The following is a 14,371-nucleotide window of genomic DNA, read 5'->3' on the forward strand; positions in this document are numbered from 1 at the left end:
GCACCCATGCTACTCTGTGGATTGAAATAATTGCAATGATCCTGTCCCTGATTGTTGGTGCTAGATCATTTCTGACTACACTGCTTCAACATGACCTTTGATGTAGATGCCATTAATGCTACATGCTTTTCAAGGATGACAAGGCCACATATGTATGTACAACATAAAATGACTGTTAATGGCAAGCTTCATTAGCTTGCTTTAAGCAAGTTTCTCCTGATAGTAGTTTTCTAGCAAAAAACATTGTGACTACATCTTTAATGCTAACAAGGAGAATTATTGTACTGAGAGTCGTAGCTCAGTCGGTAGCAGTCTCACTGTTGGATTCAATTGTTTGATGTTTGATTGTGCGTGTGCCATTGACTGCTCTCTGTGTTGTGTGCTGTTAGTCAAGCTTGTGACTGTGGCTGCAGAGAAAGAGAAACTGGATGCAAGCTGGAAGCTTCAGGCTGCAGACATTTTAAAAAAGCTTTTGTAATAAAGTCTTATTCACACATAGAACATAATGTGTGTCATCTCTGCACATCTCCAAGGCACAAAAAAACAGTACTCGCCTATGAATCACAAAGTTCTGAGTTCAAGGCCTACTCCAAAGCTTGAGTACAAAAATCAGGGCTGATACTCCAGTGCAATACAGAGGGAGCACGGCACTGTTGGAGCTGCCTTCTTTCAGATGAAATGTTAAACTAAGGCCCCATCTGCCATTTTAGCTGGATCTAAATGATCCCAGGGCACTATTTCAAAGAAGATCAGGGGAAGATTCCCAATGAGCCTAGGGCCTGCCTTCAGAGCACATATGACATGACATTTAATATCTTCTCATACTAGTGACCACCCTAAAAAAATTCAACTACAATAATCAGCTGTTGTCCGCCCGTCAATGAATCCATACTGAATCTCCGGACAGCTCCTACTTGATAATGCTGCATGTGACTGGCAATTTGTGTTAATAGAAATCCAACTGGGAGGAAAATACTCTTGCCTAGACAGACTTACTTGATTCCAGTTATATTAGTGCCAATTCCAAATTAAAATGCATCTTTTTCTGGAGAAGAAAGATTATTGGTAAGGGCCCAGGGGAAGCAGATCAAATAAAATAACTTTCTCCCTCTGTCCTGACCGTTGCAATATGGGGGAAAGCTATTAGCTCAGCTCTGAAATCAAAGACATTTACAGAGGCATTCCAGCAGAGCCTGCCACTGACAAAGATACATTTCGCTGCAAGTTTCATCAAAAAGATTGCTCAGTTTCACTTTGTGATCAGTAATTATGCATAGAAATCTTAATTTGGTGTTCAGTTTATATGCAAATAATTCAGAACATTCACTGTACATGTGCACATTTCTTTTAATGCAACTGCCCTCTTTGCAATTACAGCAATTTTTACCTAATCCCGAAAGTTTGTAATGTTCAAAGCTTGACCTTTTCACTTAGAGAGTTCATTGGCTTATGCAACCTCCAAGAACAGCGCTATCTAATATCAGAAAGTAATCCGCTCATGGTATACTTAATATGCAACGTCCTTCACTGTTTGTTAAATTTGAAACTACTTCAAATAAATGTTCTGTTTTATTGCATTTTTCAAGACATTTAAACCTAGAAATTGCTGCCGATTTTCTGGTCAGCACAGCCCGTGGGCGTTACAAGCAACTTTAAGTGCCCTTTCACAAGCTGTCTGCAAACTTCATTTTATGAATGATAATGAGATGAATATTGACAAAGACACAATTTCCTGAAATTCTCATGGAATGGGTTTGAAGAGCAGATCACCCATGTAAAATATAAAATAGGGGCAATGTTTTGAGCTTTAAGGGAGACCATCTATATTTTTCATTTGGAACATTTATGTAAGTGGACCTTGAGGCCCTTTAGGCTTGAGGGAGCTGAATTATTCAGTGCTTCTTTTTTGGTAGTTTTTCCGAGCATTAACTCAACTCCCCATTCCTTTCATCTGCTAATTTAATCCAAACTATCCCCCCAAAAATCTTCGAATTAAAAGGGCCGATTCCACCAGTCCGACTAATAAATGTTAATAATAATGTGTAATGTTCATCACAACTATTAAATGTTAATCGGATGGTAAACCCTGTGCTGTCTATTCATGATTTTTAAATCTGTCAGTACAGAGTAGGACCTAAAAAGCAACTCCATTTAGTAGCTGAAAAATTAATTGTGTATGTGGCTAAGGTTTTTGCTTCTAGTCTTCCGTTGTGTCAGTGCATGTTTGGCATGGTCTTGATCTTCTCTTGGCAGGAATAAATGAGATAGCTGGTAGCTTGATGTAAGTAGAAGAACCTTGGGATGATCCAAGTGCTGGGTCATAGGATGCTCTTGTGTCACATCCAGTGGTGCAGTGGCTGTCCACTTCTGTCACTTTCTATCAAATCTCTTGTCACTTGTGGGGAAATGTGCAAGAGGGACTGGATCTAGAATCATCTTGTTCCAAGTCTTGGTGCGTAAAGAAGGAAGTAAGTTGGTCCTCTGGTCAGCAAGCTTCTGCTGTTTCACTGCCCCTACATCTGTTCCTTCTCAATCTCCCCTTGTATCTTTCAGCTACATAAGAGCCTAAGTGAGGAAGAGCAGGTAAGAGTTTAATGGGTAGGAATTTGTTTCTGCTGGCCCTCATGCAGAGGTTGTTTCTTGGTTGTTTGCTGGAATGTACACATTTGAGCAAGTGAGTGTTCGCAATGATAGTGAGCTCGCAATAGCAGTCCTAAATTGGTCTTACTGTCTTAGCACTATTCAGGAAACCTCAATATGTAAGCAAGTGCTTAACTTACTGCTCATCATTCCCAACAGTTTAGTGATGGGACCAACAAATGTTCCCAATATCCCATGATGTTTCTAATTGGCACGAGGCTACGCCCCTTTAGTTTTGAAAATAAGACTTCAACTTTCAACTGACTGAAAATTTTGCAATTTGAAATGAGACAGAACAAACTACTTAAAAATGAAAGGCCACCTTCCATGATGAAGGTGAAAAACAAACAAACCTTCAGAGACCCATAGCACTCATCACTGGCCAGTATTTTACATTTGGCGTGCAGGCGCCCAACATGCTCAAGCGTAACATGACGTATGATGACGTCGGGCTGCGTCCTGACGACACCGTGCACTTGCGCGATATTTCGTTCAGCGGGAGCGCGCCGGAGTCGGCAGCACATCCGCCAATAGTTGAAAGGACTATTAAGGCCATTAACAAGTTAATTAAAATTGAGTTAATGCTGCCCGTCCAACCTTATAGTTGGCAGGCAGGTGAAAAGGCCCAGCGGCCATTACATTTTTTAGGAAAACTCATCTACGAGCGGGATGAGGTTCCCCAAAGCAAATAAACATTAACTGAAAACTTTATCTTTGAATTAAAAACATGTCCCATCTGATGTGACAGAGTCAGATAAGGGGACGTGTTTTTAAAATTTTTTTACTGTCTTTAATAATTTTTTTAAAAAGTGCTTCAATCTCCCTGAGGCAGCTCCGTGCCTCAGGGAGATTGAAGCGCTTTTTTGCGCATATGAACTGCGCACCAGACCCGCTCTCCCTCCTCCCCCCACCTGCACAGGTAGCGCTAAGCGCTTACACTCACGATCCAAGCAGGGGGGGCCTTAATTGGCTGCCCGTGTGAAATCGCAAAGCGGAACCGATCGCGGGCGGCGGGCGGCTTCCCAAACGCCTCTGCCTGCTCCCGCCTGACGAGGGAAACGTTCTGGCCATTAAAACACAAAGTGCTGGACATTGAAACCATGGCTTCCACAGCCAAAAGCCTTTGGAAATATACAATGGGTGAAGTATAACAGTCCTGGCTGCAGTCACTGCAGAGAGATGGCTAGAAAGTTTTCAGTAGAAGAGGCAGGCTGAAAGCTCTCTCTCTCTCCCTCTCTCTCTTTTCGAAAAAGCTTGTGTTACCCTATTCAAGAAGTCAACTGTCAGAAACCTGCCAGTGAATTGAGATGTCGTAATAATTGCAACATCTTCTACAGCTGACCATATCTATGAAACCAGCTAATCCAAATCAATTGCAATGTTTAACAACTTATGCCTCAAGGACAAGCAAAGGACACTTAAAGGTGTATTCTTTTAACATTTTTTATTGGACTCTAACTTCCCTAATTCTGATACCTGCGTGTGTGTGTGTGTGACGTCGCATTTTTATTTTTTGTTTCTTAGGTTTAGTGGTTAATAAATTTGCTCTTTCTCAAAATCGTAAAAACCTTGTTTGATTGGCTCCTTATTGCTCACTGCACAAATAGTTGAATATATTTTGATTTGGAAAAGACATATCCTCGCGAAAATGAAACGTAAACCTTTGTTGCGAGGAGGTTGAATAGAGGGGAACCAGTTCCCTCCTTCTCACCTGGTCATAACACAATATGTTAAAGGGAGCGGATAGAGAAAACCATTTCTGCTGGTTGGGAATTTTATGGCTAAGTGGCATAGTCTAAAAACTAGAGTAAGGTTTCTAGAAGCGAAACTAAGAAATACACTTGCACACAAAGGGTGGTAGATGTTTGGAACTCTCATCCATAAATAGTAATTGGTGCCAGGTCGATAGTTAATTTTAAATCTGAGATTGATGGATTTTTGTTAACCAAAGGAATAAGGGATGTAGGGGAAAGGTAGGTGTATGGAGTAGGTCACAGAGTATCCATGATCTCACTGAATGGCGGAACAGGCTTGAGCGGCTAAATGATCTTCTCCTGTTCCTCTGTTCCTGTGTTAACAACTATTCCCACACTGAATGCATGAAAGGCAGAAATCAGCACAAAAGTCACAAAATTTAGCCCATTCCTTGAAATGCCACCACTAAAATAAGAGACAGAGCAATTTCAGAAGAATATTTAATATGCTAACCCAATATTATTGTTAACAATAATTTTAGGCCAGAATTTCTGTATATTCAGATGCTCCCTGCTGGGTAGGCTCACAACCTTCTGCATCCAGTCATTAAAATGACTTGTTGAAAACAATAAGTTAACACACCATTTTAATATATTTGAGAAAATTAATTTCTGTGCTTTCTGAAGAGAATATTAGAGCGTAGACTTGAAGAAACGTGCAACAAAAAAACATTTCAACATTCTTGTAAGATTTCTTTTTCAGGTTAATTGGCTTCCTTGAAAAGAAGATTGGGCAGGGTGTAAGATGGGTGGCTGATTTGCAAACAGGTTTTTGGCACGGCAATCCAAGGTGAATTTATATCCCACTATTGGATGAGATGGCTTTTCACCGTTTATTAATCTGGGCGACTTTTGCAATTAGTTGACGCTGCAGCTTGAAATAACTTGTGTCAGGATTTTCTCTCTGGAATTAAAGGCTGGGATTGTTTCTGGGTCCTGAGCTCCGCCCAGTGAGTGCCCCCCTTAATAGATTTGGAGATGGGCTTGCCATCCAACTGAGGATTATGGGTAGGCTCTTGAAGTTGGAGGGCCCATCAGAGACCTTCCAGCCGTGCTGGCCCTGGAGAGGGTCCAGAAGAGGTTCACGAGAACGATCCCAGGAATGAAAGGCTTAACATATGAGGAACGTTTGAGGACTCTGGGTCTATAGTCGATGGAGTTTAGAAGGAGGAGGGGGGATCTGATTGAAACTTACAGAATACTGAAAGGCCTGGATAGAGTGGACATGGGGAAGATGTTTCCATTAGTAGGAGAGACTAGGACCCGAGGGCAAAGCCTCAGAGTAAAGGGAAGACCTTTTAGAACAGAGGTGAGGAGAAACTTCTTTAGCCAGGGAGTGGTGAATCTATGGAATTCATTGCCACAGAAGCTGTGGAGGCCAGGTCATTGAGTGTATTTAAGACCGAGATAGATAGGTTCTTGATTGGTAAGGGGATCAAAGGTTACGGGGAGAAGGCGGGAGAATGGGGATGAGAAACTTATCAACCATGATTGAATGGCAGAGCAGACTTGATGGGCCGAATGGCCTAATTTCTGCTCCTATGTCTTATGGTCTTATGAAAGCAGCAGCAAGCTGCAATAGAGGGTAAGTAATTCAGGGAAGTGCCTTCTCTCCAGTTTTTTGAAATCTTAAATTTAAAAATGGCTTTTGCAGCAAGGCTGTTGCGGGGGTTGCGGGGGGGTGGGGGGTCTCTCTACAGGATGGCCTGTGGCTGCTCCTGCCTGGGGCCTGTCCGTCCCCGCTTCGCTGTTGGAGATAGCCTCCAGGCACAGCTAACCTGGCCCCTCTCGCCTGCAGGAAAACTGGAGGCCGACTGGAAAATCCCAATCGGCCTCCTTTAACTGGCCTCAAGCATCTCTCAATTAACTGTTGGGTAGACCGGCCACCTTCCCCTGTCCTCCCTCTGCAAAAATGGCCTGAAAATGGGGCGGATCTGGGGAACCAGCACTTTTTGGCTGGTGAGGCTATTTGTCGCTACGCATTGGCGATCTGAATCCTGGCCCTGGCGGCTATTAAAAACCCAGCCTCTGAGGTCAAAACTTCTATTCGTTGGCGCAAAATATATAATCGAGCTGGCCTACCAATGTGTTTAGTAGCAGCACCAAAGTGATTTTGTTTGGTAAAAAGTCCTTTCTGGTGGCTTGGCAACATTATTGAATAAGGTGCTGCTGGTGAGCAAAATAAGCTAAGATGTTTACAACTAAACGATGCTAACACACCACACATCATCAGCTTAAACCATGTGCTAAGTTGTTATCAATTGATTTGTCTCTGAATGAGCACTTTTCCTAACCTCCACCCTCCGTTAAAGCAATTGAACCGCTAAAGCTTTGTGAATTGTTTTTTGCCTTGCTCCAGGAAGGAGACTGCCCAAAAGCAGTACTTAGAGCACTGTACATCATGTCCTTCTGCTGTAATGGTAGGTATGCAGACAGCAGCTTTTCAGAATGGTTGATAAATTCAAAGGAATTGAGTCAGATTCATGAAGTCCTCACAGCAGGCTGCCATTTTATGTATCTTTGGAATAAAAGAAGTGTGGAGACATCATTGATTTTCAATGATATGGGGCCATGAAGGCAATTCTTCTGCTGATGAATGCTCTCTTCCCTTTTTATCCAAAGGTGGTTAGATTAAAAAGATTTGTGCTGAAGGTGTGCAGAATGTAGAATTTTCTGCTGCCAAGTGTTGTTGAAACATGGTCTATTAATTATTTTCAGAGGGAATTAAATAGCTGTTTGAAAAAGAGAAATAGTAAAGGGTTTGGAAAGGGAGAAGGGAAATGGAATTAGACTGGGTGGCGGAACAACTGGACATCACTTCACCTGGGGAATGTGGGACCTCGACAAGCTGGACAGCCTATGCTTGAACAGGACTGGGATGCGGAAGGAGGTCAGAAAGCACCAATTTCATGACTCCAGTGACTCAAGTCCGCTTGAAATATGTCCAACTCCAAACTGGGTTGGCTTCTTAAATCAGATGTTAGAAAGAAAAGAAAAACTGGCATTTATACAATGCCTTTCACGATCTCAGAATGTCCCAAACCTCTTTACACCCAATGAAGTACTTTTGAATTGCAGTCACTGTTGTAATGTAGGAAACATGACAGCCAATTTGTGCACAGCATGTTCCCATAAACAGCAATGTGATAATGAGCAAATAATCTGTTTTTAGTGAGGTTGTTTTCAGGAAGATTATTAACTAGGACACCACGGAGAACATCCTTGCTCTTCTTCAAAATCCATGGGAATTTTTAATCCACGTGACTGGGTTTACTGTCTCATCCAAAGAACACCATCTCCACAGTAGTCCCTCAACACTGCACTTGGAGTGCCAGCTTAGGTAGTGCCAGCTTAGATTTTGTGCTCATGCCTCTGGAGTGAGACTTAAAACCACAACCTTCTGACTCAGAGATGGGCGTTCTGGCCACAGCTGATAGCACATGATTCGTCAACAATACTATTCTCCCCATCCCTATCTCTCTCTTCTCCTGTTGCTGTGTAATTGCCAAAGTATCAGTTCTGCCCTCAATCATAGTACTGATATTCTAAACGTGGCCTGATAGCTCAAGGGCAGAATCTTCCCAATTATGCCATTTAAACTTCATACTTTGCGAAAATGAAATGAATTATAGCGCTCTGTGTCGTTCAGTTCATACAAAATTCTTAAATCCTAGAGAGAAAATAATAAGTATTCAGCTTTACACAAATCACTTTTTATTGAAGCCTTAACTTTCCAAAGTACCAATTAATATTTCAATAATTTGAGTTGCTTCAGGTGTTGCCTACTTTCAAAGAGCCAGAAAGCGCACATCTTGACCAATAAGTAAAAGCAACGTGATTCAAATGCTAAATAACCTGCTTCTTACTTTTGTCCTGCGATTTTTATGTTAAGTTGCTGACAGCAAGTGGTGTCAGTCACCAGTTGCCTCACAGGATGTTTGGTTGATGCACCCTCTCCAGTTGAACATTTTATCATGAGGTTAGTTGCATTCCTGGGCCTCGCATCGTTGATGTGACCATATGTTCGTATCTTTGCCAATCTGTTTGATGGCTGCCACATATTCCACTCGTAGGTACATTTCTTAACCATATGAAGAATTTGAAACACTCTGAATTGAATAAAAATAGCCTTGAAATTGTTGCTAATAAGATCGTAAGAAATAGGAGCAGGAGTAGGCATTTCAGCCCATTGATCTTGCTCCACCATTCAATAAGATCATGGCTAATTTGATTGTGGCCTAAACTCCACTCTCCTGCCTGTCCCCCCATAACCTTTAGCTCCTTTGAAGATCAAAAATCTAACAAATGCTCATTTAACAATTTTAAAATGTCAGGAAGATATAATAATTTCCATAATGTTATTTGGATTTTATTATAGCTTAATAATAGGGCCTGTGTCTATGGGCCTGTGTGTGTGTGTGCGTGTGTGTGTGCAACTTAATTGAACTAGGGACAGCTGATCTGGAGGCTGTGATGTAGAAACTAGGTTTGAAATGTTAAGTAGGTAAACATGGGTGAGGTTTTAGAATGTGAGGTGTGAAGGGAACATTTGCATTTTTAAATAAACCAGACTAGCTTGAATTCAAAAGAGGGGACGAAATGTTTCACTTAGCCAGGAGGAGTTAAGAAACAGTGGAGAGAATTTTTCCTATGGCAGGCGGGCGGGATGTGCAGGAGCAGGTGGGGGCGGGCAGGGGTGGGCGCAGAGCCGATCTCTGCCCGTGATCAGCTGCGCGCCGCCATTTTACGCAGGCGGGCCAATTTAAGGCCCGCCCAGCATAACGCGCGGCCGGTAACACTCAGCGGGCGAGTGGAGGAGGGGGAGTCGGGGCCTCACGGAGCTGCCTCAGGGAAATTCAGTAGATAATAAAACTTTTTCATAAATAACGTAAAATAATTATTTAAACATGTCTCATCATGTGACAGTGTCACATGAGCTGGGACATGTTTGTGAAGTGTGGAAAATTTTAAAAATTATTTTATAAAAGCTTCAGGAAACCTCATCCCGCCATGGATGAGGTTTCCTGAAAAACGCAACGGCCGCTTGGGCTCTTCGCCTGCCCACCCACCTTAAGGCTGGACGGGCAGCATTGTTAACAAGTTAAATTACACTTTTAATGGCCTTAATAGGCCATTGATAGTCCGGCGGGAGCGCAGCTGCGTCTGGCACGCGCCTGCTGAACAAAATAACACGCGACGATGTCGGGATGCACGCCCAACGTCATCGTGCATCATTTTACCTGTCACCGTGTTGGGCCCGCCCCTGCATGCCGATGGCAATATTCTGCCCAGTGTGTTTATTTTTTCCAAAGATTACTGGTCAAATTGGTACTATGATAGATTTTTATCTTTAAAGAGGTAAAGTCCAAAGATATAGTGAAACAATGGGAATTTGCATTCAAAGGGGAAACTTTGTATAAAGGAGAGAAGGCTGAATGCAAGGGAAGGCATTCTAAGATCTAATGACTGTGAAAAGCCTCCACCCTCTATGCCCAAACTGTTGTTTGCAAGAACTCCAGTTAAGAAAACTCACTTTGAATTCAACTGTTAGGGTATTGTGTTACTTTGCCTGGGTCTTTTAAAATCCAAGTGTTTTTAATGTTGCCTTAATGTTGGTGTAACTGGGAGTTAGATTAATTAGGACAGCTAGGAGTTATCATAGTAGTAATTTCTAGACCTATGTATGTGTTTAACATTTATATTAATAAATGTTAAATTTAGTTTTGTAGAAACCCTCTAAGCCTCAGTAGCCTTTTTTTACTGAATTAAACACCCGCATCTCTGAATAAATACAAATTGCAAATAGTTGTGGTAGCTGTTTCAGGTTTCCCTCTGGGATTTGAGCAGCTTGGCATTTACCATCCGCCTGCCATAACAAAAATATCTAATAACAATTTACTACATGCAGGAATGAGACTCAGCAGCTTAAATTGCCCCCTTTCTGGACCAAAGAGAGATTTATTGGTATTGTATTAACAAATATCACACCTTTAAAAGGGAATTTGGAGTATTAATTCTGTGGGAGGTTTAATGGGCAATTAATAAGCAAACCTAGCAAGCTCATAAACATAACGGGAAGACTAACGGTGAAGTGTCATTTGCGCAAGGGAAAAGACTGAATGGTGTAAATCGACCAACATGTTCTAGAAATTCGTAACTCAGAGAGTATCTCCCCATCCCCTGAACCTGCTAGCCAATGTGAGCATTAATAATGATGTTATTTTTCCAGCAAGGTTTAGTCCAATGGAACTATTTCTGAGAGTGTCTATTTGGTAACATAATCACATCTCCAATTTCCAATCACAGTGAACCGTGTAAGATACTATTAATTGTACAGATGCATATTACTACGATGGGACAGAGAAAGTGGGTGCAAGAATAAACATAAATCCATTTTACTTCTTTGTATTTGTGTGCTGTTTCCTAAAAGGGAATACCAACTCTCAGGCAGCCTTGATTTATATCTTCCTTAACACACTCCTGGTGGCCAAACTTGGACTATGCTGGGTTTTGTGCTGCACTACTCTCCACCAATCATTTGGAAAATAGTTGAAAGCATTATTCTGCCTTGAAGTGCTCCCACTGATCCTACTTTTGCCTTTTTAAGACAAGTGAAAAGGGTGTTATCTATTATGTACAATCAGGGCCACCAACCATCCCATTTTTTTATGGGACTGTCCTGTATTTGAGGCCACTGTCCTGTGTCCTGGGTCAAATGCTGTCAGGATGCTGCTTTTCGATCCTCTACGTCCAGTGCATGCACAGTACCTGTTCTCCTTTTTTCCCCATTCTCACAGCCCTGGCACACCCACACCCTGCCATTTCCCCCACTCTCGCAGCCCTTGCAACCTCCCCTCCCAGCCTTCCTCCTATCCCACCCCTCTCTAGCTCACAGACCTGGCACCGCCCTCTCCCACCCAAACACTGCCAGCTCTCACAGCCCTGGCAAACCCCCACCCCCCCCACCCCACACCCCACCCCAGCTCTCAGTACTGGTAGCACCTCCCCTATCCACCCCACTCCAGCTCACAGCCATGGCAACCCTCCCTCGCACACCACCCCCCCCCCTCCAGCCCCCCCACCCCAGGTCTCACATCCCTGGTAGCACCCGCTCTGATGGACCCCACCCCATGCTAGAGTGTCCCTTTCCATGAGAGTTTGGTCACCTCTCACACAATTACTGCAGGCTTTATTTTGTTATCTAAGGCACAATAAATGTGCGGAGGCAGTTGAGCAGTGTACTTTCCAATACATTAATATTGAATGGTGGTTTATTCGTGCAAAATATCATTTATATAGAAAATAAAAAGCACATTAAGATGACAAATGAAAACGTATGACTAATAAAAAAAATCTATCGCACAGTATTAGAGATGACATTTTTTTTTAGTGTAATAGTAAGCAGGCTGTATACATGATTTTTTTTATATACCTGAATACGTGTTTGGTTTACATAATTATCTTTTCTTGAATACAGAACCTGGTTCGGTATTTGAATTTTGACCTATGCTTATCCTGTTAACCAGATTGTATCTCTTCAATTGAAATCAATCAACTCTTTCCTTCCAGGGAGCTTTCAAATAAGGTACAAACTGGACGGTGATAAAGATCCTGTTTTCTTGAGCATTGATACCAGAAACTGGGCGAACGGCCAACTTCACAGTGTCAAAATCGATCGAGAAGGGAAGGACATCTACATTCAGGTAATACGCAGCATTAAGTAGTGCACTTTTTAAAAGAGCACTTGATTCCATAGGCATTGGTGGTTATGTACATAATTTGGATGTTAAGTTTGTCAGCTACGCAAACTCCAGATCCTCAGGGTCTGGCTGCATGATAATCTTGAGTAAACTTGGGTTAGCGCATTCAAAGTAATTATACGCACAGAATTTGTGCTTTGGGATGTAGTGGCATTATGAAGGCATCGTGGAAATAAAAATCCTTCTATTTGCTTTCTTCCTTCTTTCTTTCCAGCAGTCGAAATTTCTCTTAGGCAGTGTGGTCGCCAGGTGCTCTAGCCCTTGTGATCAGAACTTCAAAAATAGAATTAACCAGTGCCTGCTGATCCAGAGCTGTTGGAAAATGTTCTAGGTAATGATTAGACTGCAGGAAGGCTCCTGGTTTACCTCTTTGTACCCAAACATTCAATCTCACAAAGCCTTTGTGCTCTCAGCAACAACCAAGATTGGCTTGGCGAGATTTTTATCATCGTGACAGCTGCCTTTAGCTTCTTGCACCCTGCAGCCATGCTACATAACTTTAAAAAAAAGACAAAAGCAGACTCCCCTGAAAGCTTGGAGCGAAAGCCACCATCTCTGAACAGCACAGACAAAAAGGAGCTCAGGTTAGATCCCTGATCTGTGTGAGTGGTGTGAGATTGCTCTTCATGTCACGATAAGCATCCATTGTATGTAGAATTAGATAAGTTAGAGTTTTCTGAGATTCATTATAAGCACGACGAAAACTTTATAGTAACTGTGCAGAGAATGATCAGAAACAAATGATCCTTTTAGGTTTGAGGGGGATGATGGTTTGAGCAGCTCCAATACTAATTTTGCATAGTGCGGGTTCAGAGACCCACTGATGAATTTCTGAGGAGCCCGGAGTAAGAAAGTCACATGATTGAATAGCACCATGAACAGAGTCTGGCATGAAACTCATTGGGGAAAGGGATGCTTAATAATTCATCAAACGATCGATATGTCTTGGCTCTCGTATAATGCAAAGCCTAATTGTTCCGTTTCTGAAGTCGGTTAATTAATGGTTTAGACATGATCTAATTGGGTGTTGCGCGTACAGCTCAAAGACGAGTGTGAATTATTAAAGGCAGAATACTATCCAGTAGGTGCTATGATTCATTTTAATTGGGATGCTCAGTGTCAGTTATAATGAATAGAAGCAACACTTATTAGGGTTTAGAAGTCAGGTGTTCAAACCAAGGACTCCATCCTCTAGTTATCTACGAGGGCAACCATATGGTCATCAACTTTCTGTGTAATTGTCTCAATGGCCAGAATTTTTTTGCTCGTCGGGCGGGCATGCGTCCGACCCGAATAAGCATGACTTCCGGCGAGCGTCCCGACGTCATCGCACACTCGCACAATATTTCAGGTGGCGGGTGCACGCTGGAGTTGGCAGCACACCCGCCGACAATTAAAAGGCCGATTAAGGCCATTAAAGTAATAATTAAGTTCAATGTTTCGCTGCCCGTCCAGCCTTATGGTTGGCGGGCAGGCGAAAAGGCCAAGCGGCCTTTGGATCTTTTGGGAAACCTCATCCACGGGCTGGATGAAGCTTCCAACAGCAAATAAAAATCAAATAAAAATGTTTAAATTTTTCATTCATAACATGTCCCTGCTCATGGGGCAGAGCCACATGAGGGGACATGCTTTTTTAACATTTTAAAATTCCTTATTTTAAATTTTTAAATCTTCAGCTCCCTGAGGCAGCGCTGTGCCTCAGGGAGATTTTCCAGCATGCACCTGCCCGTATGCGTGAAGTCTGCCCTCCCCCCACCTCCCCGAACAGGTAGTGCTGAGTGTTGCAGTGCGCATTTCACACTGACATCGTGGTCGCGTCTTGATCGCGGGCGGCGGTCAGCTTCCCGACCACTCCCGCTTGCCCTCGCCAAGCCTGCCCGCTGAGGGCGAAATCCTGGCCAATATTTCAATATTTTTCTGTACTTTAGTTGGTGAACTAATTTCTTTAGCTGTATACCCACAATTTTAATTACTCCACCTTTGACGGCTGTTCCTTGAGCTGCCTGAGCCCCAAACTTTCTTAAACCTCTCCGCCCCACTACTTCCCCTTCCTCCTTTAAGATACCATGGCTCCAAAGCTTGTATTTTTTGAGACAGACCCTATTGAAAAGGGAAACCAAGAAGGGAAACTGAGAAAAAAAAATGACCCTCCCAGTTTCTAAGGAAATTAAAACTTAAACTGAGATTGGAAACCAAAGCTGCAGGGGAGACTGAAGC

At 42.6% G+C, this 14,371-nt stretch overlaps 1 protein-coding gene across 1 annotated transcript in view; it reads left to right on the top strand.

Moving 5' to 3' along the window:
- LOC144686219 (contactin-associated protein-like 5) overlaps positions 1-14,371 on the top strand; it is a 738,881-nt gene that overhangs the window by 594,723 nt on the left and 129,787 nt on the right. The window contains exon 21 of the mRNA XM_078551310.1: positions 11,964-12,097. Coding sequence (XP_078407436.1) covers positions 11,964-12,097 — 134 coding nt within the window. The remainder of the gene's footprint in view (positions 1-11,963; positions 12,098-14,371) is intronic.

This window comes from Cetorhinus maximus, chromosome 11 (assembly GCF_964194155.1).
Source record: "Cetorhinus maximus chromosome 11, sCetMax3.hap1.1, whole genome shotgun sequence".
In the NCBI taxonomy this organism is placed as follows: Eukaryota; Metazoa; Chordata; class Chondrichthyes; order Lamniformes; family Cetorhinidae; genus Cetorhinus; species Cetorhinus maximus.